Consider the following 24,534-nt stretch of genomic DNA (forward strand, 5'->3'; position numbering starts at 1 on the left):
TTCATTAACATAATAATATGGGTGTATGTAGAAATATGGGGTTGTGTGGGTTACATGGGTTTATATGGGTTACATGGGTTTATATGGAAATATGGGTTTATATGGTCCCATAGGAAAGCATGAGCTTTCTTTTGGGACTGTCCATGGGTTTATATGGAAATATGGGTTAATATGGTTCCATTGGATAGCAAGAGCTTTCTTATGGGTATGCCCATGGGTTCATATGGAAATATGGGTTTATATGGTCCCATAGGAAAACAAGAGCTTTACTAATGCACTGTTCATTGGTTTATATGGAAATATGAGTTTATATGGGTTTTAATGGTCCCATAGGAAAACAAGAGCTTTCCTATGGGATCATCCATGGATTCATATGGAAATAAGGGTTTATATAGGTTTATATGGACCCATAGAAAAGCAAGAACTTTCCTATGGTGCTGTCTATGGGTTCATATGTAAATATGGTTTTCTATGTGTTTATATGCAGTATATGGGTTTATATGGTCTCATATAAACCCATAAAGCAAGAGCGTTCTAAAGGGACTGTCTAGTGCTCAATGAGACCATCTCTCAAGGTGGGAGATGCTCAGGAGATGACCCCGGTGGACAAACCCTGGAGGCCATGGAGAAAACTGCAAGGTGAGTATGCATCTGGGAAGGGGGGGAAATATGTTAGCCCAGAGGGATGGGGGAAATGATAAGCACACTTTGTTTGCAAGTTCACTTAGCCCTTAAGCATCTCTGTGTAAGGTGGACAGAACTTTTATTGCCTCCCCGTCCTAGTTTTGCTGGTCTGTGGATAGTCTGGGTTCTATGAAACTGTCTCCCAAGGTGGGAGAAGCTCGGGAGATGGCCCCCTGGACAAATCCTGGAGGCCACAGGGAACACTGCAAGGTGAGTATGCATCTGGAAAGGGGGAAGATGTGCTAGGTTAGCACAGTGGGATAGGGGAAAAAAAAGATAAGAACACTTTGTTTGAAACTTTACCTATACTTTAATCATCCCTGTGGAGGGTGGGAAATGTTTTGACTGCCTGTTCTTCCCAGTTCTGCAGGTCTGTAGACAGTCCAGGCTGAATTTTTAATACAGAAAATGGTACAATCTTTAGATATCAGAATTTGCCCCTTATTTAGTATTAATTACTGGTTCTCAATAACTCCCACAATTACTTATTAATAATACCGATGTTCTGAACAGCCATATCACTGCCATAAAACAGTCCGTGTATGGCAACATGTACTCTCGTCTGTCTGTTTAGATCCTCAGGTCACCTCATGCACTGTAACCCGGCTGCTACATTGCAGCACCTTGATCTCTTACCTCCATAGAATAGTACTGACTATTGACATGACCCCTGTCTGGCTGCAGATTCACCCACTTACCTGTCGCACAGTAACCCCATCATAAAGAATGTTCATGATTTGACACAACCAGCATAGTCTTTTTTTTTGTACTGATAAACATCAATGTGATTCCAAAGGTAAGATTACTGTATTGTGCAAACTGTTTGCAGTCTAATCTGATGCAAGAAGAGATGAAAACCAGGCAGCAAATAGTCCATGATTTATAGTAAGAAAGTAAGTTTTATTGAATGTACGGCTCATTCACAATTAAACTGTATGTACACCCTTGTTCATGTAATTATAATATATACCACAATGTTGTATCTCAAGGTTATGCCCCAAGTCTATATTTGTAACAAGTGGATTGAGGATTGTCTTCTCTAATTCTTCTTGTTCCATATACTGCACTTTTTATGCTTTACTGTTTTTCTGTTTGTTTGTTGTATGATGCTCAGAAAACATAAGAAACTCTGTTCTTCACTGATAAACACTATCTTGATGAATAAAAAAAAGAGGGTGGCAAAAATCAAACGTTTTTGGACCCGCATACTATCTTGTTTCGCGCTCTCATTGGACTGTATATATGCATATATCTTCAATCCCGGATTCCCTTGTATGTGGGACGTCCCATTTTTGTAGAGAGCAGCCTCAGCAGAGCCATTGTGCTTTATCACATTCTGACTGATCTTCTGAATATATGAATCCAGCGTCTTGACTGTGCTTGTTCCTAAAATTTCAACTTACCTGAGATCCTGTCATTCATGGTGAGCAGCTGGCAACCCTGCTCAACAAGATCCTATTTGAAGTGCTGAACTTAAAGTGCATATACTGACAAAACCATCTTTTTAGGTATGAATAAGGTAGGGAAGGGTTAAAACTATGCTCAGTTTATTTTTTTGCTCTCTGTTTGTGTCCATTAGGGAGACTTTACTTCACTTCCTGTCCTGGAGACAACAGTTGTTGAGAGGGAATCTCTACAATAGTGAAGGGAATTCCTCTCTTAGGCCGAGTTCACAACTTTGCTGTGCTTTAAAGGAGAACTATGGGGTTAGGGCTTTTCCCCATAGTTCTCCTAAGGGTAATGGGAGGGCACAAACTAGCGTCCTCCCGTCACCCATTGCAATTAGTTTTGCGTATGCGTGCATTTTGTCTCTTTACTTTAGTGTGTCTCAATAAGCTCGTAAGAATGCGCTTATTTAGTGTATGCGCCTAGACGCACGTAAAAACGTGCAGCAAAAGAATTTGCGTTTTTATGCATAAAAACGCTGTTGTTTAGGTGTGAATCAGACCTAAACATGACTAACCCAGGGGTAGGCAAGCTTGGCATTCCAGCTGTTGTGTAACTACAAGTTGCTTGAGGCATTGCAAGACTGACAGGATTTGTAGTTTCACTACAGCTGGAGTGCCTAACCTGATGCTTAGGGCATATTCACCAATTCTTTTCTAACACTTAACTTACCCCTCCAAACACATACAGGGTTATTCACAAAAGGGTGAAGAGTTTGGAGAAGGCAGGAGAAGTGAACAATCTAGGACAACATAGCTAATTTGGAAAGTGAGCTGAATCTGATAATTTTTCCAAATCAGCTATGTTGTCCTAGATTGTTCACTTCTCCGGCCTTCTCCAAACTCTTCACCCTTTTGTGAATAACCCTGATAGTCTCACTCTATCCTTGTCCATGAAGCAAAATCTGCTGACCTGTTGCAGCACCGTGATCTTTCACCCACATAGTATAAAAGCAATTATTGACATGACCCCTGTCTGGCTGCAGATTCACCCACTTACCTGTTGCACAGTAACCCCATCATGAAACATGTTCATGATTCCAACACATGCAGTACTGCCAATTCTTACTATGTTTTTACTGACAAATCACTCAATGTGATGCCAAAGGTAATATTACTGAATTTTACAAAATGTTTTCAGTCTAATCTGATGCAAGATGAAATGATGAGAACCAGACAGCCAGTGTATAACATTTATATAAGTAAATACGCTGACGGCAGGTGAGATTGGGAATATAGCTATGAACATTTGTGGGATCCTACCCAGGACCTCCTAGGGTTTCACCCACACAATTGGAGGTTATTACGTATTTCTCCGGATATAGGCCCCAATCCTATAAATAGCGCCTTCAAACTCTATGATTACATGTTTACAGTTTTTACATGTAATATATTTGTGATATGCTATATCTTTTTAACCTTCACATTATTATACATTTTAACAGCAACACACCACAAGTTCTAATCACAGGTCCGGAAACGGACAAATATTTGGCCTATTCTTTGGACACAAGTGTAGGATGTATATTTCTACATTTTATCTAAGAAGCCTCTGTAATCCGGTAAGAAAATATATTTTAAAAATGGAGGTTATAGTGAGCACTGCTAAACAATACACCTTGAAATACACCTTTAGTCACTTCCTTAGGATGCCTGCTGTAATGGTGCAGGTTACATTGCGGTACCCAGGGACAAAAGGTTATCATTGCTTGATCCAGATAAAAACTGTTGGATAGGAGAATATTGACTGACCCATTGACTGACCAAACTCAGATAAACCCTGGATTGATTTTGCTGGCTGGTCCCTGATGTTCCCCAACATGAAGGTGACACTGGGGAATGAGGGGTAGAGGGCATTGCCATACACTAGGCAAGTGTTACTGTGCATGTAAATGCCACATTGGTTCCAAAGAATAATTATGCCACAGTGGAATTTTCCAACAGCCATTTAAAGAAGACCATGCGTGAAAGTGCAAGGTTGTGCTTATTCACAGGTAAACACCCCCCGGTTCACCCATGCAAAATGCTAAGGGGTCTCTTTATAATCTATTTATAAACAATTCGTGGGCTATGTGAATATTTGTAAACATTTGTTTTGGGCTAATAATGCCAAAAACACATGCTCCTCATCTCCATTGAGTGGCCATAAAAATTGCCATTCACACTGACGTAAACAAATATTCAGAAGAAAAATTATATTTCTAAACACATAAAAAGGCCTATAATGATTTTTCTTGATATCATTCAAACTGCCTTTCCCTGTGTTTATGTGCATTCATTTTAACTCTATTTGTATAAAACAGAATTCTGTGCGCTCAGGGTGGAGTAGATTCTCTAAAAGCATGTAAATGCATCTACAGGCAGGTACATGTACGCAGAGGAAAACTGGATCTAGGAAGTTTGTTTATATCTCCCAGATCATTTTTCTTTGGTTTAAGTAATGCAAACTCAGAAGTGCTAGGGTAAATGTAGCCTTAGATACACTTTCGGGGTCTATTTATTAAGTGTTTTCTCCTACAATTTATATATTTTTCTAATTTATTGGATTTGAAATTTGGATGAATCATGGGTGAAAAAAATGGTTAACTAGACCCCAGAACATTAATATGATATTGGAAACCCTGTAGGCAGCAGATTCTGGGGTGTTTGAGTATCAAAATGCAGACACATATTCTGAACATGTTATGCCACCTAGTGGTGATTAAGGGAAGTATTAAAGCTATTCTGGCAATTCTCTGCTACTAGAGGATTGATAGAGGACTGATTTACTAAAGGGAACTTCACAAGATTGGAGAGATATGGCTGTATACTGTTTATAACTGGTACACTTGTAGCGTGGGTTCACATGAGTGTGCAGATGTAATTATACCTAGCAAATACAATTCCTATCTGCTAAAAAACCCATTCCTGCTCAATTCACATGTTGCAGTTAGTGTACTACCTTCTATACAACATTTGCTGTAGCTTACACTCCATAGCGAACCACATTTTGTTGGTGAATTTGCTGTAAGCATGCTATAATTGATGTGCGTGTGTCTTTGCATATCGCAGGTTGCTTAGAAAATACTTTGAATACAAGGCTGGCTTGTTCAGCCTCTCTGTTGACACATCACTGAAGTTCCATACATGCATGTGGTTAGTAAATCAGGCACACTGTTTGCACTTTGGGACGGGGAGCAAAAAGAATAAGGAGGCCCAACGTCAATTGAGGATGTTCATAGTGGCCAAGAGGGAGCCAGGGGCAGTGCTGGTGCTAGGATTCTTGCCTACACAGGCAATGTGCATTTTTGCGCCCCCCCCCACTCGGCACTGTGACGGACTGAACCGTCACTGGGGCTGCTGGGAGGAGCCTGAGGGCAGTGCTGGTGCTAGGATTCTTGCCTACACAGGCAATGTGCATTTGCCGAGCGACTGCCAGAGGTGCCGCGCGTGTCGGGATCCTCTGGCAGTCGCCGGCCAGCTAAATTAGGACCCCACCTGGAGCTCCTCCCAACGGACCAGCGCTGACTCGCCGCTGCTCTCCCGCACCGAAGGTAAGTGAAAAAAATTACATAGCGCAAACATCGGGGCATTTTGGCAAGTACAAGTACTTGTCAAAATGCCCTGTTTTTTCCGCCCTCAGACGGCCGCCTGACTTGCCTTGCGGTAGCGCCGGGCCTGGCCTGGGGCACAATCAGACATGGAGTGTAATTTCTTGGTGGGAAAGAAGGAAGGGGGTCTAGCCAGCATGTTTTAGAATGTTTGTAGTAATGATGAAAAGCTGCCCATTGCACTCAATGAGAATCAACCTAAAAATATGTCATGCACCCACAGTCTATCCTTGGGGAAGTAGGGGGTATCTTTCATTGTGCAGGGTAAGGCACTGCTGCAACTGATTGTACTGCAGCATGGTACCACAAAGATAGGCAGTGGGCACCACCTGCTCCCTTTCCCAACCCCACCAAGCCTGTCACTGAGGTGGAAAAAAGTAGACAACATGACTGCATCCCCTGAATGTATTAAAGTAATCTAAACCCAATCTCAAAAATCACAAATATGTTTTAACTTTTTGATGTAATTTCAAAAGTTGCTTTCACTGGTTTTAAATCTGCAGCTTTAGTCAATGTAACACCTAGTGGTCTTACCATAAAGATCCTTGTTCATGCACTTCCTATTATGGGGTGACAACTGTCTCCCAATTGTGTTTCTGCATTGTCACCCCATAATATGCTTACTCTTGGTGAAAACTAAAAGCAGCCATATTGCACTGGCATGATTCACTGTTGTCACTATCAGTAAACCAGTCCAGAGCAATGATGTGTACTTGATACTGTAGCAGGTAGTTGTGGACAGTAATGGCTGAAAGAGGCTGGAAAAGATCAGCAGCACTCAGATGCAAAAGAGGATTTTAAAAAATTGGTGAAAAAAGCATGGCAAATGTTTATGATACAGCAGGGGTGGACAACTCCGGCCCTGCAGCTGTACTTTAACTGCCTCCGGGAGTCATGCTTGTAACTGCAATGCCTCATGGGACTTGTAGTTCCAATACAGCTGGAGGGCTGGAGTTGCCCACCCCTGTGATACACTGTTCTTTTAGCAAACTAAAATACTTTATAGGCATAGTCCTCTTTTTGCAAAAAAAATAATACATGCACGCATGTGTCAAACAAAACTGTGCATTTATATATTTTTGCATTGGTGCCTGCAAAGCATTGCAACAATGATCAGAGGAACACATGTGCAATATTCAGGCTCCATAGACTGTTCCTCCAGCACCTGTTCATACTGGGGTACGGATCTTCGGTTAGGCTAAAGGAAGTTATCAACCTATCCCAACTCAACCTAACCACTGTACCATCACCATTCATACAGGAACTCCTTATACATATTGTTGTTCACCGACCACCATATGCAGCAATTGCTTTATTTAGGGCAGTCTTTAAATTCACTCAGACATCACTACAGTTTGAGTTACTTGACATCAAGGCCAGGTGACCTAATATCACAAAATAGCTGCTTGCTCTGTGCATATACAGTAGGTGTGTTTTAATTACAAAAAGAAGCCACTGTCTGATCAAAGGCGACAGAAAGCATTCTCCTACACTGGTGTGCGTTAAGCTGTTCACCACATTGTGAATGATTAACTTACTGTGTAAAATGGCAAGCCTTGTACATGAGTGGGAGGGTTAAATGTGCAGGCTGCTGATAACTATAGACTGCTCTTTCCAAATCAGTGTAATGTAGATAGAGCCTGTAAACATTTCAGGCATAGGCAACCTGTGATTTCAATGTGGAGTTCAGCAGATGGTGTTTAGCCTCAAGGTATTCCGTAAAAAATTTTTTACAAGCCCAAACACTCTTCAATCTGATCATTTGATAATCATATCAAGAAAAACTGAATTCCACAAGGCCAATTTTTTAACTAATTAAATTGGGATAAGTTGCATCATCCGCAAGGATCAAGTCATGTCTGTTCACCTTTAGGGCTCATGCACACCACAGTGTGCACGTTATTGGCGATGGTTAGCTGGTGCTACAATACGGTGTTAAAGTGACACTAAACTCAGGAGTTAAAGCTTAAAATGCATTCAAGTACCTTAGCCCAATGGCGTAACTACCCCCTTTTGGGCCCGGGGCAAAGGGGGGCCGGTCAGGAGGCCATGGGCCCAGCAGCAGAAATTTAGGAGGCTGGGGCTTAACAGTGCCGGCCCGGTAGCGACGATGGAGGAGGCCGGGGGCCCAGCAGCATCGGTCTGGTGTGGCAGCAAAGGTGGAGAAGGTCGAGGCCCGGCAGCAGTGGAAGAGAAGGATGCCGGGGCCCAGTAGCACCTCTCTCCTATGGCAGAGGTGAAGTAGGCCGGGGGTGTGCAGGGTCTATGGCGGGCTCTGCAGCTGTAAGCGGCGTAGTGATCTCTTCTGACGTCAGAGCAAGCAAGGGTGCAGAATGTGTTCTGGAGGCAGGTACTTTTTTTTGCTTTTGGGCCCTGTGATTTCCAGTTACGACCCTGCCTTAGCCATTAAGAAAAACATAGTTTATTTATGTATCACTTAGCCGTAGATCTTCAGATAATCTCTGAATTGGTCCTTCCTTCTGGATGGTGGCTACTTTTGTTCCCCATGGTCCCTGTGTGTGTTGTAAAGTAGCCACCGCACCAAGCTCGCTCTCGTGATGGACTACAATCTCACGTTTAGTTTACTCATTTGTATTGAGATTGTAGAAAATCAAGTCTCATGCCAATATGCTGCAGAGGAGGACCCTTGCTCCGCTTGTGGAAGCAGTGGTCTCTCTGCAGCCTAACACACTATTTTGCCTTGAGGAAGGGACCCTGCGTGGCCCTGAGACGTTGGCTTTATGACCCATGTGAAATTTGCCCCTTGAATGATTGAGGGATGGGGAGTTTTTTTCTATCATCCTGTGGATCTACACGGAGCCATTCGTTGTCACTATGAGCACCACTGTACTTACTGTGATCACAGAGCTGTATGGAGTGCAGCTCTTATCTGCATCACTTCAGACTGGGGAAGATGGCGCACATTTGCGCCTCTGGCTCTATTCCACTCCAGAGTTTTGGGGGTGAGCCCTCTTTCTCAAACCCGATGGAGTGTCTATGATTGCACCAGATTGATGGCCTTCCTTCTTTCCTTATTATCTTTGCCATCAGGAGTGTCCCTACCTTTTCACTGCCAGCAGGGGCCAGGGGGGGTGGAGCGAGGATGCTAGTTGTGCACGTTCTGGGAGAAAGCTGCGTGTGCTGGTGGTGCATGCTAAGGGGTGGGGGGTGGATCATCTCACTGCCCAGCTCTGGCTCCAGCTCCGCCTGGCATCCCGCCCAGCTCACTGACGTCACTGATTGCCAGAAGCTGGGCTAGAGCATCCCAGGGGGCTAAGACCTGGGCGGGGAGATGTGTATGGCCCTTACACATCTCCCCATCTGGTTCTTAACAACCTGGGACGCTCTGGCCTGAAAAGGGGCGACAGGCAAACTGCAAACATTGTGCAGCCATGCCGCTGTACCTGCTGCCTCCCAGGGGACTAGGGTTGCCACCTTTTCTTCAAGCCAAACCCGAACACTTTAGTACCTCGCGGCAATTTTTTGGTAAAGTATACACTATGCACATATTTTGTAATTAAATAATATTGTAGGTATCATAGAACAATAACCAAAACGGAAAAGACAATCAATGGAGAGAAAGGCACCAGAAGAAGAAAAAAAAAACACTGCAAGAAAATAAAACCGGGACACTCAAGAGCAAGCCATTATCAACAAGGGACCCAGGCTGCCTCATTATAGAAACGGCCCTGTTTGCCATGGTTGCAGTTTCTTATTTTTTTTTTGGCAGTACCAGGTAGTCTGCTTGTTGCAGACTGAAATGGAATGACAATGTTTAATGACATTTAAAGCCGACCTTTACACTCAAAAATCTAATTCTACCAATGCATCCCTGTATGTATAATGAATAATAATAACATAGACATGTCAGGTGTAAAATGCTGTGATTTTGAAATACTTACACTTGCAGAGCATTCACTTCCTGCTTTGAAAAAGCAAAATGGCTTCAGTTTGCCAAAGCAATGCACACTGTGATTGCCTTGTCATCAGCAGAGCATTGCTGGGAAATCTCATCTGAGGGAAAGGCATTTTCCTCCCCTGAGATGATGTGCATGGTCACATGTCCTAGTCACATGTGCCAGAAATCAAGGAAGTAAAAGGAGAGCTAGTAATCTTCCCTTAGTAAACATTGTCAGTGTCAGAAGAAAAGAGAAATAAGGTGTGCAAAGATATACAAAGCCGGTTCTTATCTAGAAGTATGTGTTTGTAGATTGTTATTACTAAACATTTCTAAAGGTGTGTTTCTTGTTATTTTAAAGATATGGGTAAAGGTCCACTTTAATGCTTGAGTAAAAATAATATATGCTATTATTATGTTAGGAGTTTTCCCTTAGTATGATTTGCATGGTAACTATCCAGTCCGAGAATTACCTTTAGACCGCTGCCTCCTGCCCTTCCCTGAATGATAAGATAGTAACAGCTCACTAAAATAATGAAGACTCTTGCCTGATGACATTACAATTGATTTCATATAGTGAATGTCCTGATAGTGTACGGGTTATTGGGTTAGGAGGATTTATAGGCTTTGAATGCACTCTGATTTATAACTGGAAGCTGCGGTTTAATTGACTTAAAACTATATTACATTCAATCTGTATTTCTACTGCAGTTCCAACTGTTTCTGTATAGTTTTAATATCTTCTATATCCTTTGCAGAGGAACTCGACTTCTTCTGGTAGCTGACAACTTAGGTATATCGAAAGTCAAAACCTTTTTTTTCATTTTGGATAGGATAAGAGAGGGTTGAAAACGATGTTAGCAGTGGCGTAACAATCGCCATAGTGACCCAGGCGGCCACTATGGGGCCCGGGGCACAGGGGGGGCCTGGCCAGATGCCGAGTGGCCGCCTGGGTCGCTATGGCATCCTCTGCTGGTGGCTTTCACTGGCGGCTCTGAAGAAGACCGTAATCTGTGCAGCAGCACGTTCGTCTCCAGAACCGCCAGCTGAGTCAATGGGAGGAGGCCGGACCCGGCAGGGGAGGAGAAGGAGGGGCCCATGGCCGACAGCAGGGAAGGAGGCGGGGCCCGGTGACGGAGAAGGAGGCGGGCCCGGCGACGGAGGAGGAGGTGGGGCCCATCAGCGAGCGTGGAGGAAGAGGAGGCGGACAGGTTAGGAGTGTGACCAGCCCACCTGAGGGTGACCCTGGTGGGCTGTGTGGGATCTCAAGTGGGCTCTGCAAGGGGTATAACTAGAAATCAAAGGGCCCTATACAAAATTGTGCTATGGGGCCCTCTGATTTCTAGTTCAGCCCCAGGATGTATTTTGTTTGCCATCTGTGTCCTATTAGGGAGATTTCACTTTACTTCCTGTCCTGTAGACCCAACAGTAAGTGAGAAGATAGCTTTCAAATATGAAGGATATCCCTACTCGTGTCAAGTTTCCCGATTGGACAGTTTCCCCTCTATTCCTGTTCTGGTGACAACTCAAACTTTTGGATTTACCCTCATTCTTATTCTTGGTGACATTGGTGATCAGGGTAATAATAATTAGAGAGAGTGAATTTTCCTAACAGGTACATAGATAGGAATACACACTGGACAACGGTTCTAACCCCTCACCACTCATTCCAAAATTAAACAAAAAATGCCTTTAGTTATAAGCTGTCATTTGGCACTTTGCCCTCAGCTATGTCCCCTCCAGAACTCCATCAAATCTCCTAGTAGAGGCAAATGTGCATACCCCCTTGTACCCATCCCACAATGCAATAACTGGGATCAGAGCAACTTATCATGAAGCCAGATGCTGCCACATATCTATTAATATGTAAATGACGACTTTAAGAAAGTCACTATTTACATATGTAAATCAGGAGGCTGGCAGATGGAGCTGGAGGAGGATATGGCTATAGGGGTAGTATGAACAATAGCTTATGCCATGGGTAGGCAACCTCGGCACTCCAGCTATCGTGGAACTACAAATCCCATGAGGCATTGCAAGACTCTGTCAGCCGCATGCATGATTTCCAGAGGCAGAGGCATGATGGGGCATGTGTTAACGAAACTGTACATATCTTTGTATTTTCAGGAGAATGATACCTTGCCACAGGCATTACTCCCAGGGACAGAGGCATGCTGGGATTTCATCACAGCTAGTGTGCCGAGGTTGCCGACGCCTGCTTTAAGAAGTGGCCGGGGTCTGGTTTTATTCTGTCGCAATGTGACTTTAGAGTAGCCGAGGGAGGAATTTAGGAATCAAGCTGTTACCTTGTAATAGATATGTCCCCCTGCTCCTCTTAAGCATTGCTTTGCCATGTGACAGAATTGAGAAATGTCCCCCAATGTATCTTCTTCTTCTCAAAGAGGAGAAACATTACAGGTGAGAGTTCAAATAGTAGTGATCACTATGATTGCCTATCGCTCCTGGAGATGTCCTTCCGGCTCCGGACACATACATATCGCACAATTAAATAGACAGTCCCCGCCCCCAGTCCACGCCTCCTCCAATCAGCAGCTGGTCTGGCGGGTCCTGGAGTTTCTCCCTCTCCTCCGGAGTTTGGCGATCCAGTTTACTGCAGGATTCCGGGGGCCGCTGTTCTATCAAAGATTGTGACTGGTTTGGAATGTGTGACCGGTCACGTGGTCACACATTTTAACGCAATCCCGCCCACTTTTTCGGCTGTGGAATATGTGACCGGCAAAAGGAGAAGAATTCCAACAGTTTCTAAGCTGTTCCAGGGCAGAGCGTCATCGCACATGGTATGTGCAGGCAGGGCCGGATTTACTCCACCTGCCGCCCCAAGGCCAGGTTATTACATTTCGGGACCGATCACCTGTTCCAGGGCAGATCGGTTCTCCTCCACGTACCTTGTGCGATGACGATCTGCCCTGGAACAGCTGAGAAACCGTTGGAATTCTTCTCCTTTTGCCGGTCACATATTCCACCGCCGAAAAAGTGGGCAGGATTGCGTTGAAATGTGTGACCACATGACCGGTCACACATTCCACCGCCGAAAAACTGGGCAGGATTGCATTAAAATGTGTGACCACGTCACCGGTCTCACATTCTAACGCAGTCACAAAGTTTGATAGAACACCGCCATTAGAAATGATGTTGGCGGGCCCAGTATGATGTTGCACTGAGGCTGTCCTGGGCTCTGCTGCTGAGGCCTGGAGGCGGTACAGGAGGGCGGCCTATACCCCCCTATAAACAGACCTGGGTGGAGGTGGCGGTGTCTGCAAAGAAATGGCTATAGGGGTAGTATGAACAATAGCTTATGCCATGGGTAGGCAACCTCGGCACTCCAGCTATCGTGGAACTACAAATCCCATAAGGCATTGCAAGAGTCTGTCAGCCCCAGAGAGAGAGGCATGTTGGGACTTGTAGTTTCAGCACAGCTGGAGTTGCACGGTATGAACATGCACGCTCAATGTTTGTACACATGGATAAAAATGATCAAATTCAATAAAAAATCTTTATGCAATAAAAAAAAAACAGAAGTTCTAACCCCTCCTCACTTTATACAAAACTGAGACACTACAAAATATAAAAGGTTTAGTCTGCATGTCATTTCCTTGTGTGAAATAAATGAGCTTAGCCCCTGCAGTTCAATAATAATGAATATTATAAAAAGCTGGAGATGTGTAGTACAGCCCTCAGCACCCACCACAGGGCAGCCGCCTCCTCCTCCTCCTCCCCGGGCAGATGTCAGCCCATACACTCATTGACAGGAAGCCGGCAGTCAGAGCGGAAGCCGTTGCGCATGCGCACTGAGGCTGGCCGCTCCCTGCCTGCTGCACGGTGCTCCGGTACAGGATGGCGAAGAATGTCGTGCCCGCTCGCTTCCGGAGGGTGGATGTGGACGAGTATGATGAGAACAAGTTCGTTGACGAGGAGGAGGCCGGAGAGGGACAGCAGGGACCGGACGAGGGGGAAGTGGACGGAGCTATCCGGGGATATCCTTCTGTGTGCCGGTGTGGGTGGGAGTGTACCGCACTGATACACGGTGTGTATGGGGGAGGGGAGCTCTGGGCCGGGGTAAGTAGGTCAGGCTTATAGGTGTGGATGAGTGTGTATATCAAACTGGGACAGTGTGTGATGGAGGACACTCTGTGTGTGTGTGTGTGTGTGTGTGTGTGTGTGTGTGTGATGGAGGACACTCTATAGGTGTACCCTGTGTGTGTGATGGAGGACACTCTAGAGGTGTACCCTGTGTGTGTGATGGAGGACACTCTATAGGTGTACCCTGTGTGTGTGATGGAGGACACTCTATAGGTGTACCCTGTGTGTGTGTGTGTGATGGAGGACACTCTATAGGTGTACAGGTTGTGTGTGTGATGGAGGACACTCTATAGGTGTACAGGTTGTGTGTGAGATGGAGGACACTCTATAGGTGTACACGTTGTGTGTGTGATGGAGGACACTCTATAGGTGTACACGTTGTGTGTGTGTGTGATGGAGGACACTCTATAGGTGTACACGTTGTGTGTGTGATGGAGGACACTCTATAGGTGTACCCTGAGTGTGTGATGGAGGACACTCTATAGGTGTACCCTGAGTGTGTGATGGAGGACACTCTATAGGTGTACCCTGAGTGTGTGATGGAGGACACTCTATAGGTGTACCCTGAGTGTGTGATGGAGGACACTCTATAGGTGTACCCTGAGTGTGTGATGGAGGACACTCTATAGGTGTACCCTGAGTGTGTGATGGAGGACACTCTATAGGTGTACCCTGTGTGTGTGATGGAGGACACTCTATAGGTGTACCCTGTGTGTGTGATGGAGGACACTCTATAGGTGTACCCTGTGTGTGTGTGTGTGATGGAGGACCCGCTATAGGTGTACCCTGTGTGTGTGAGATGGAAGACACTCTATAGGTGTGTGAGTGATGGAGGACACTCTATAGGTGTACCCTGTGTGTGTGATGGAGGACCCGCTATAGGTGTACCCTGTGTGTGAGTGATGGAGGACACTCTATAGGTGTACCCTGTGTGTGTGTGTGATGGACACTCTATAGGTGTACTATGTGTGTGATGGAGGACCCGCTATAGGTGTACCCTGTGTGTGTGATGGAAGACACTATAGGTGTGTGAGTGAGATGGAGGACATTCTATAGGTGTACCCTATGTGTGTGGGCACATATACCTATAGTGTCTAGAGGTGTGCATTGTGTGTGATGGCCACTTTATATAGGTTGACATACGTTGTATATGTAGAAATGGCTCCTGTGCTTTGTCCGGCACTGCTGCCTATGTTTGTATAGATGAGTGCAGGGCGTTGCTATAGGGTAAGTCTTGTGTGCAGGTGACTTGCTTGCTCTGAGAGCCATCACCTGGATAACGTTGACATCCGGTTGGTTGTTGGTCACTGCACAAGGACCGGACAAATCCCAGGTCGCCAATGCGCCTTAAAAATGACAACCAGCTCCTAAGCATTGAGGTTTCCTCCAGTCATGGTCAATGGAGCGGGCTCCTGAAACCAAATCTTGCTGCTCCTGGATTGGACAGCCTGGCTCCGGAATTGCTGCTCCTGGATTGGACAGCCTGGCTCCGGAATTGCTGCTCCTGGATTGGACAGCCTGGCTCCGGAATTGCTGCTCCTGGATTGGACAGCCTGGCTCCGGAATTGCTGCTCCTTGGTACCGGCCATGTCTTCAGAGACACGTTTGCTCAGTGTAAAGAGGAAGCATTGTAGACGGCACTGCAGCCTACTTCTGCTTTCCGTATGTCTCTATGTGCTCCGGGGTGGGGGACTTTGGTATCTCAAGCTTGTAATGAATGCGTACAACCTTCCCAGTATAGATCGTTTGATATATGTTGTGTGTTTGTGAGGTTGTTATTCCAAAGCGTCTGTGTGTGTGTGTAAGCTTTGTGTAATCTTTCCTGGGAGCATCAGACAATAGGCGGAATGTTTTTTGATCTGCATGACGTGTTGTGTAGCTCCGTCCATGCTTTGCTCTGTGGTTGTACACACACCTTAGTGTGTCATGTCTAGGCACACAGTGTTCCAGCTGCTGTGGAGAAGGCATGCCGTGTCTTGCTTGCCGTTTAGGAATGCAGGAAGTGGGGTTCTTGAGACTTCAGGAAGATGGAAATCTAGCCATGTTTAGCATTTTCAAGTTGGCTCCTTCCCTGTTCGCTGGCATAGATGATAGCACCACTTATACGCCTCGTTTTCTTAAAATAGAACACAGGGGGACCCTATTCGTTGTGGCGCGTGTGTACATTCAGCTGCTGCGTGCTTAAAAATCTGGCACTCGAGTAATCCGCTTGGAATGAAAACCAAATGTGAAGTATCCAGTCTGAAGATTAGAGCTTAGTTGTGATTTCCTAGGCAGGACAGGAGGGTTATGGTTCATATTTGCAGCAAGTGCGGTCGCCATGGTGTGCACTGTGTTTTAGGGCCCTGTTCACACACGTGGCAGTGACCTGCGTTTTACTGTACCAAATCAACACAGGTCACCGTTAGGACACATAGAAGACCATAGTTCTGTGTGTACCATGTTCACACTACAATGCGGGTCTGATTGCTGCTCCCCCCCCCCTGCAGTGCACTTGATGCCGCCACACAGCAGCACACCTCACTGCTGTATGGGGACCTGAATAAACTGTACACATTGTACACTACAAATAAAGTTATAAAAACAAAGAAGTGAACAGTGACAGCTCCAGCAGTGTGCAATACAATGCACATTGCTGGAGCTGCCACATTGTACTAGCCCATCTGCGGAAACACAGCATTTTAGCAGACAGGCTAATGTGTGTAACTGGGTGTGCAGCGCTCAAAGTCACCCGTGAGTGAATTAAATCAGTGTTAGCAAAATGAATGAGTGTTAATAATCATAAGCCTCCGTAATAGTTGTGAACATAAGTCTTAAATCGTGCATGAGTGCATAAAATTAGAATCAGTGGTGGATCAAATATATACAATTTCAAATGTGAAAATATGAAAAATACATACACAGATATATATATATATATATATATATATATATATAACGGCATGTATAATGTTTTGCTGGGATTTGTTGTACTCCTATATAGGCGGTGGTATTCTGCATTGCACTGTATAGAGGACTACAAATCAAGGAATACCACCAGCTGTAGAGGAGTACAACAAATCCCAGCAATAATACATTATACAGTGGTGTAATGCCGAATACCACTAGCTATAGAGGACTACAACACCCAGCAATAGTACATTATACATTGCAATGCAGAATACCGCCAGCTATAATGTACTATTGCTGGGATTTATTGTATTCCTCTATAGCTGGTGGTATTCTGCATTCATTGCTGTATAATTTTACACTTTTCATTTCACTATATGGTACACCACACTTTTTTTATCTTTTTTACTTCTACTGCTCCAAGCTTGCTCCTGTGATGGACTGCAATCTCAATACAAACTAGAAGTCCCATCACTGGAGCCATTTTTTAAAATGTATTTTATTTTTTATCCGATTAATCGAACTTAATAATCGGCTAACTAATCGATTTTGAAAATAATCGTTAGCTGCAGCTCTATGTGAATCCAAAAATAATTGAAATTTTCCAGTGTCAGCAACACGTTAATGATGATAAAAATCCCACACCGAAGTGTCCACGTCTAATTCCCCTCTGGGATGCGCGCTCACCAGACCAGGGTATTCATAGATGACAGTTGATAATCTCACAGTCGTCTCGTCCTCACCACATGAATCAGTATTTTATCAAGAAAATATAAAAGGGACAAGAACTCCTCATAGTGTAGTCGATCGAACGTTTTATTAAACAGAAAAAAGTAGCCACTTACATTTAAAATTGCTATAAACGGCCGCTCACACATTTGTGAGTAAAACCTCTGAACTTCCTGGTTGCGTGTGGTACCGAGTAGTGTAGCCCCGCTAATGTGAACGGTCCTTGAGGCCGCATGCACACCATGGCGTTCCGGGAAGTTCACTGGGCTCCTGAACGCATGGCAAAAAGCAAATTCTGCGACATGCGGTTTTGGCTTCTGTGTTTGTGCGCGTTCTAACACAAACAAATGCGGAGGAAAACACGCATCTTCCTGGCCGCAATTAATGGCAACACAAGCGTGTTACTCGTTTTCATTGCGTTTAGTGCACGTTAAGAGAATGTGTGTGTGAATGTGGCTTTAGTGTGGTAACTGATCTGTCTTGGTGTCCAATGAAACGCTTGTGGAGACCATAACTTTGGTATACCCCAGTGGTTCTCAACCTGTGTAACCTCAGGACCCACATTTGTCCTCGGTCGTTAAGTTGTGACCCATGTCGCACTGCAATGTGGTACCGCGCGTTTCAGTGCGGGCGATTGAACTGTGGGCGGGAGGTGCGTTTGGGGTGCCGTGCAAATGAATGACAATGCAAAGCACCTCCCACACCAGAGTGCGTAGTAGGTGCGATTGCATGGTACAATGGGTTAATCTCATGGGACTGCGTGATTAACTCGCTGTACTGGTGTGAACGGGCCCTCAAAAACACTGATGGACACGCATAACCGCAGACACAATCTCTCTCACACACACACACACTCCCAAAAAGAAAATGCATTGCTTGTACAACCCCCCTTGCACGCCCTGTAGAGATGCCGGGAGCCAGAATGTGATGTCACTCCGGTCCAGGCACCACTACAGGACATGCGAGGAAGCTGTAAGCAATGCATGTATGGATGGAGCTCCCTGACGCCCATAGCTCCAGCCCACGCCACCTTAAGCTGACACTCTGCACTGAGTAGGATATGAATGGCTGCTTGGCACGTGAACTGACAGTGCTGCCCTAGGGGGAAGCTGAGAATCCTCTCGCCTAGAAAAGTGGAAGGCATGCGGTGACCCAGTTCTGGGTCACGACCCACCAGTTGAGAACCAAGGTGCACTTTATTTGTAAAATGACATATTGAAGATGCTCTTCCCCAATGCAGTGTCCCAATTTCACTCGGCCCTGGGAATACGCACTTCCTTGTGTCCACAACGCTGAACAATGTAACATCATCATTGCTGGCTGGAAGCAATGCATGATGGGATATGTAGAGATTGCATTGCATAAGGCAAAGCGATACAAAGCACACTGGCAATCCAGGAAGATGTTGAAATGCTGCTGCTGCCTACTTGGTAGCCAAGGTAGCCATTCCCTGTTGATGGCAATCATACTGGACATGTGAATCTTTAGTTTACAAGTGAAAATACAGCTGGCACTATATAGATCAGAATTCAGGGCAGTGGATGATTAGAGATGACAGAACAGGATTATGGGTAATATGTGTCATACTCTCCATTGAGTGTACATTACAGGTGCATGCAATATAGAGAGCACCCCTTCAATTCTCTTCTTTTTGTACTGTGATTTCCTTAACCGCTGTGTACAGGGAACATGGTGGGCGCTCTACAGGCTGCTTTGAAGAATCCACCTATGAATGCAAAGAATCAGTCTGCAAAGGTAAGGCCCCTCCAACAATTGTCATTTTTTTTTCTGTCTTTACACTGACTTGGAATGGAATCACTGCTGGTATTCAATGCAAGGAGTTCTGTGAATGGGTGAGGGGCGGATGAATGACAGGATCCCGATCCTCACAGGGGACAGAACATCTTGCATTTTGTAAAAAGGAATTGATCAAAACTGGAACAGTTGCCCATAGCAGCCAATCAGTTTATCTCTTCAGTTTGTTCAGGTAAGCTTTGCAAATGAAAAGGAGAAGCTGATTGGTTGCCGTGGCCAACTGCTCCGGATTCTGTCTGCTCCAATTTTGATAAATTCCCCTCTAGGAGTTAAGGAGCGACGGTGAGCGGCACGATCCTTCACTATTACAGACAAGGCCGTTAGGCCACGTTCACATCAGATACAGTGCGTTTCGGCCCCATTCTGGCCAGAACGTACTGCCTCACATTGCGACTGGCTCTTTTTTTTTGTGGGGCAGGAGGGGGCGTGGTGGGCCATTGAAGTGAATGGCACCGTAGCCACGCCCTCCGACCACACTGGATCGCAACGCACATTATGCCTGCGGTCCGGAATTCCGCTTGCAAACGGTAAGCACTCATCGGTCCGGTGACCACTCTGACCAATAAGTCCTCGTCATATGCGAGCAAAATTCTAAATACAGAACGCAGGGTTGTGCTGCTTGTACGGATAATACATCGGCGGAGGGAAAGGAGCGCTCAGTCAAAGGCAAGTATAGGGAGATGGGCTGGATTTGACGATTCAATTTTTCCAAACTCACCTGGGAAAGTGACTTTACCCGTTTAACCCACGCAGTGCCAGAAGTTCACCATTGTGAGAAGGATACAGCATCAGTAAAGGAAGTTTTTTTTTTTGCATTAGTCCAGCAGGACAAAGGATACACTTCATTATCGGTAAATTACAGAACTGATCCCGTATCCCAGAAAAAACGTTGTCATTATTGCTGCTGGGGGTTCTTTCATGTTCTTTCAAACAAACCAATGTTAAAACCTACGTGCTTCCCTTCCTTCAGATGCAGGGTTTCTCTCAGTGGTTTAGTTTGCGGCTAATGAGCATCCTGATTAGTCATGTTAGACTACTGGACATTTTCTTGTCAACTTCCTTTTCATGAGCATTGTGTGTCACACTTCCTCCTATGTTATAGGCCAGAATGCAGACTATGTGAACATGCATTTGCTGCATTCAGTGTTCATTAAATGTTTCTATTTTCTTACATTTTGCCACCTGCCTCATAACTTCATTATTCAGAGTGCAGAGACAAACTGAATCTAGCAGTAGTCTGTTTGAGGGGTGAACTCAGATTTAAAGTAACCACATCAGTGATCACAGTGCAGATAGGCTTCAACACTAAATAATGCCTGTGCATACTGTTGTAGTGTCACATGCTGGCCCTGCTATCCCTCGGCCTCCATGTTTCTTTTGGCTCATTATGATTGGCCTTCAAGCCCTCAATGCTACCAGTAAAGATGGCAATTATGCAGTCAGGGATTTGGGGCACCCATGCTGAAGAAGAAATGCTGCTAGAGGTATGTGTAGGCACCATTTGTGTCCTGCTTTCTAGTCTCGGGCTACATTCAGATGGTGCAGTTATGGCTGGGGTGGGCATCTACGTCCCTCCAGCTGTGCTTTTACTTGAAATCCCAACACGCCTCTGCGAGTCATTCCTGTAATTCCTGTAACTGTCAGTCTTGCAGTGCCTCATGGGACTTGTAGTTCCACAACAGTTGGAGGGCCAGAGTTGCCCACCCTTGGGCCAGTGATTCCTGCGGCAAGAACCTATGGATCCTTGCCACAGGAATCACAGGTGGCTAATAAATCTATCCCGAACCACAAGTAATGGTCCCATTAACGATTACTTGCAGACGGCCACGGACAGTTGTGGCCGCTGTCATCCTACCAACGTTTCTGGGCCACGCAGGGTCCCTTCTTCAGGGTGACATTGCCACTATAACGCCCTGGGGAAGGGACCCTGCTTGGCTATGAAATGTTGGCTGTATGACACTTGTGACATGATAGGTTTAATAAAAGCAGGTACGCTTCACTCTTTCATTTGAGTGCCGGTGTGCTTTGTTTTCCATGACTGGGTATTGCTGCACCATCCGTGTTATCACTACGAGCACCATGACTGGCAATGGAGTGCAGGTGACCAATCATAACACTGCCGCTGTTATCCTGTCATTAACTTGAATAGCCGCAGCGGCCAAATCTGTACGGACGCACCTCGGATTCCTGCCGCAAGAATCCATAGGTTCTTGCCACAGGCTAAAGCCCTATAGTGCAGAGTGAAAAAAAAGGGAAATAACAAATGTTAAAGGGCATCTATGGTCAAAAACTCAAAGTATATTTCTATATTGGATTTCCATAAGTTCTATCCCACTCCTAAAAACGATATCCATCTAGAATTTTGAAGATGCCCATAGGATGTACTGCTTCATTTTACCGACACAATTTCATTCAGCCCTGTGAATATGCCTTTCATGTGTTATAACTCAGAGATTGCCTACTGAACTACAACTCAGTCTGAACAATGTAACATTATCATTGCTTGCTGAAAGCAATGCATGGTGGGATATGTGGTCTTGAGAACTAGAGATGAGATCACATCAAGCAGCAGGAAAGAGATGTAAAGCACACTGGGAATCCAGGAAGTTGGTGAAAGTGATGGGCAGACAGAAGGTGGCAATCGCTACAGAAAAGGATTGTTTAATTACACATCTACTTTTCAGCAGGGAATGCATGTATGTATCTTTATATCTATTTCGTGATTGCTCACATTCTGTTTTTGATCACTCTGTATTCTGGAATTAAACACGTAGGAGTTTGATGGAGGACATCCGAATACTGAATCCCTTCATATAATTATATGTCACGGCAATTCTTCAGGTTAGAATATTTTCCAACTGCTTTTTCTTTTTCTGTTTTTTCTATGACAGGATCGGGCGGAGAACCTTGTGCTGAAAGTGCTGGTCTCATTCAAAACAAATGAGATTGAGAAAGCCGTTCAGTCACTAGATCCGAGTGGTGTGGACCTGCTAATGAAATACATCTACAAGGGCTTTGAGAGTCCATCTGACAACAGCAGTGCGGTCCTACTGCAATGGCATGAAAAGGTGAGCGTCCGCTGAATCTGAACCAAGGCTCATTCAGTAAAAGGACAGTATATAAACTGATGTGACCTGTAGCAATCAATAAGAAATAGTATTTCAAGTGACACTAAACTCAGGAGGTAAATCTTAAGTACCTTAACTATTTGCAAAATGTATCTTATTTGTGTATCACAAAGCTGCAGATCCTCAAATAGTCTCTGAATTCATACGGTCACTGTCCTTCCTTCTGGAGGGTGGCTACTTTTTGTTCCCCATGGTCCCTGTGTGTGTTGTAAAGTAGTCACCGCTCCAAGCTCTGTCCTGTTATGGACTACAATCTCGCGTTTAGTTTACTAATTTGTATTGAGATAGTAGTCCATGCAGGAAAGTGCATGCATTGCAGTGCACTTCATTCTGGTTTGACTGGGCCTTAAAGGAGAACTATGGGGTCAGTGTTTTTCCCCATAGTTCTCCTTAAGGTAACGGGAGGACACAAACTAGCGTCCTCCCGTCACCCTAAGCTCAGTATACCACGAGCTACAGCTCGCGGTATACTGAGACGCCGGAGCGGATCCCGACTTAAATGACGGGATCCGCCCAGCTGCGTGAGAGGCAGAGCCAGCTGTCAATCTAGAGGCAGAGCCAGCTGTACCCTCCCCCGTCCGTTCCGCCAGTCAGCGCTGGCAGATCGGAGAGGGGAATCCAGCCCCTCCCCCTGTCACGGCAGAGAGCCGTGACAGGATCGAGAGGTGAGCGAACGCCGGTATGTGTTCGCTCACCTCCCGATCTACTGAGCCGACCTGTGACAGTCTCATTGTCACAGGTCGGCTAGAACTATGAGGTGAGTGAAAAGCACTCACCTCATAGTTCTCCTTTAATAGGTGCCCTCTTGCTGTAGACAGCTCAGGTCTAAGTAACAGGTTTTTATTCAGCTAAAAACTGATGGAAAAGTGGCAAGTGTATGGTCAGCTTCAAGTATGTCTGCACCTAAAAACTATGCTGTGAATAACACTTTCTGGGCGGCTACATTCCACCATTGTATTTATGGAGGGGAGCCATAGTTGCCACCCAGGCTAGACTTCAAACATGTCTGCATTTGTTTATCACCGTTACATGAGGGCTCAGAGGATTGGTAGCAAAACAATGTTATCTTTCTTGTGTAAACTATCTGTTTAGCTCACAGGAAGTGACCAGGTCCCTACATTTCAGGCAAGATCATTAGGTATTTCCTGTGCTTGCTGAAATTGTGTTTAGCCTAAAAAATGAAAACCAGTGCTGTCACCACATCTAAGGACTGGCTGCAATATATTACATTTTTGGATTTAGATATGCTTTAACTTTAAATAGGCAATTCAAATATATCAGCTGCTGGCTAAAACCCTTACTATCCAAATGAACACTGTAGTTTCTTTCACAAAGGATGCAATTCGGTCATAATCTAAATTGTAAAGCATGCTCAAGTCTGCTTTCTTCTAAAACCTGTCATGGATGATCTGTTATGTAAAAAAAAAAGTGACAGTCCTGTGGTAATAGATGAGGCGCAGGAAGGAGCATTAAATTTCACAGGGTATTAGATTTTAGCAAACCATCTGAAATCTGTTGTCTGTGGGGTTTGGGAGCCCCATTAGAAAAAAAAACCAAAACTTGTAGGGTAGCAGCTGCTCCACCTTTCACATTGTCACTCTTGGTGCTTGAGTTGCTAATTGCCAACCCTAAGCAATGTTAAGTGAGGAGGGTTTATGGTGTGTGCCTAGTCCTTAGACAGTATTGCATATTGACTTCAGGGGGTGGATCAGGGTAGTTTGAAAGCAAGGGTAAGGTACAGTGGGACACTATAGGAAAGAAAGCAGGAGGTACCTGCTGTACTGAGAAAGTGTTACTTGCATGGCTTTCAGCTCCTGACTCTTTAAAGAGTTATCTGTAGTCATCTGATTGGCAAAAGGCCACGTCTTTAAGTGTGAATGTCTTTGGGTGTAGTTGACACTGGAAACAAGCTAGCCATACACTTAGATTTGTTTTGCTCATCCTGCAGGCTGTTAGCATTTCAGCCACTTCCTGTGAAAAGGTTGAAATTCTAACAGTGTATGGCCAGCCTCACCTTGAGGGAATACTAGGCTATCAGTCAAACAAAATTTTAAAAAAATGAACCCAGCCAGTAGCCACTGTGGTGGTCCCAAACAGCCCAAGTCCTCACAAAATCCTGCTTGCTTCAGCAGCAAACTAGCAACCATTATCTGTTGACTGTGGGTCCATTTAGTCTTTCTTGCTGGTGTATCCAGGTTTTATAGCGGTAAACAAAGCTGGCCATACACGGTAACATTTTTCTTGCTCAGCTCCAA

General features: G+C 45.0%; 2 protein-coding genes across 3 annotated transcripts in view; one reads left to right on the forward strand and one right to left on the reverse strand.

The window, feature by feature from the left end:
* Window positions 1-2,106, reverse strand: part of ABL2 (ABL proto-oncogene 2, non-receptor tyrosine kinase) — a 52,309-nt gene extending 50,203 nt beyond the window's left edge. The window contains exon 1 of the mRNA XM_018575127.1: window positions 2,088-2,106. Coding sequence (XP_018430629.1) covers window positions 2,088-2,106 — 19 coding nt within the window. The remainder of the gene's footprint in view (window positions 1-2,087) is intronic.
* Window positions 2,107-13,382: 11,276 nt separating this feature from the next.
* The window catches only part of ARPC5 (actin related protein 2/3 complex subunit 5), a 12,432-nt gene continuing 1,280 nt past the window's right edge, over window positions 13,383-24,534 (forward strand). The window contains exons 1-3 of one of the 2 annotated variants that reach the window (XM_018575162.1): window positions 13,383-13,614; window positions 19,009-19,091; window positions 22,043-22,219. In XM_018575162.1, the coding sequence (XP_018430664.1) occupies window positions 13,473-13,614; window positions 19,009-19,091; window positions 22,043-22,219 (402 nt within the window). In that variant the 5' untranslated portion in view covers window positions 13,383-13,472. The remainder of the gene's footprint in view (window positions 13,615-19,008; window positions 19,092-22,042; window positions 22,220-24,534) is intronic. The other variant, XM_018575154.1, reaches the window with a different exon arrangement.

This window comes from Nanorana parkeri, unplaced genomic scaffold (genome assembly GCF_000935625.1).
Source record: "Nanorana parkeri isolate BGI_ZX_2015 unplaced genomic scaffold, ASM93562v1 scaffold52, whole genome shotgun sequence".
NCBI classification, from domain to species: Eukaryota; Metazoa; Chordata; class Amphibia; order Anura; family Dicroglossidae; genus Nanorana; species Nanorana parkeri.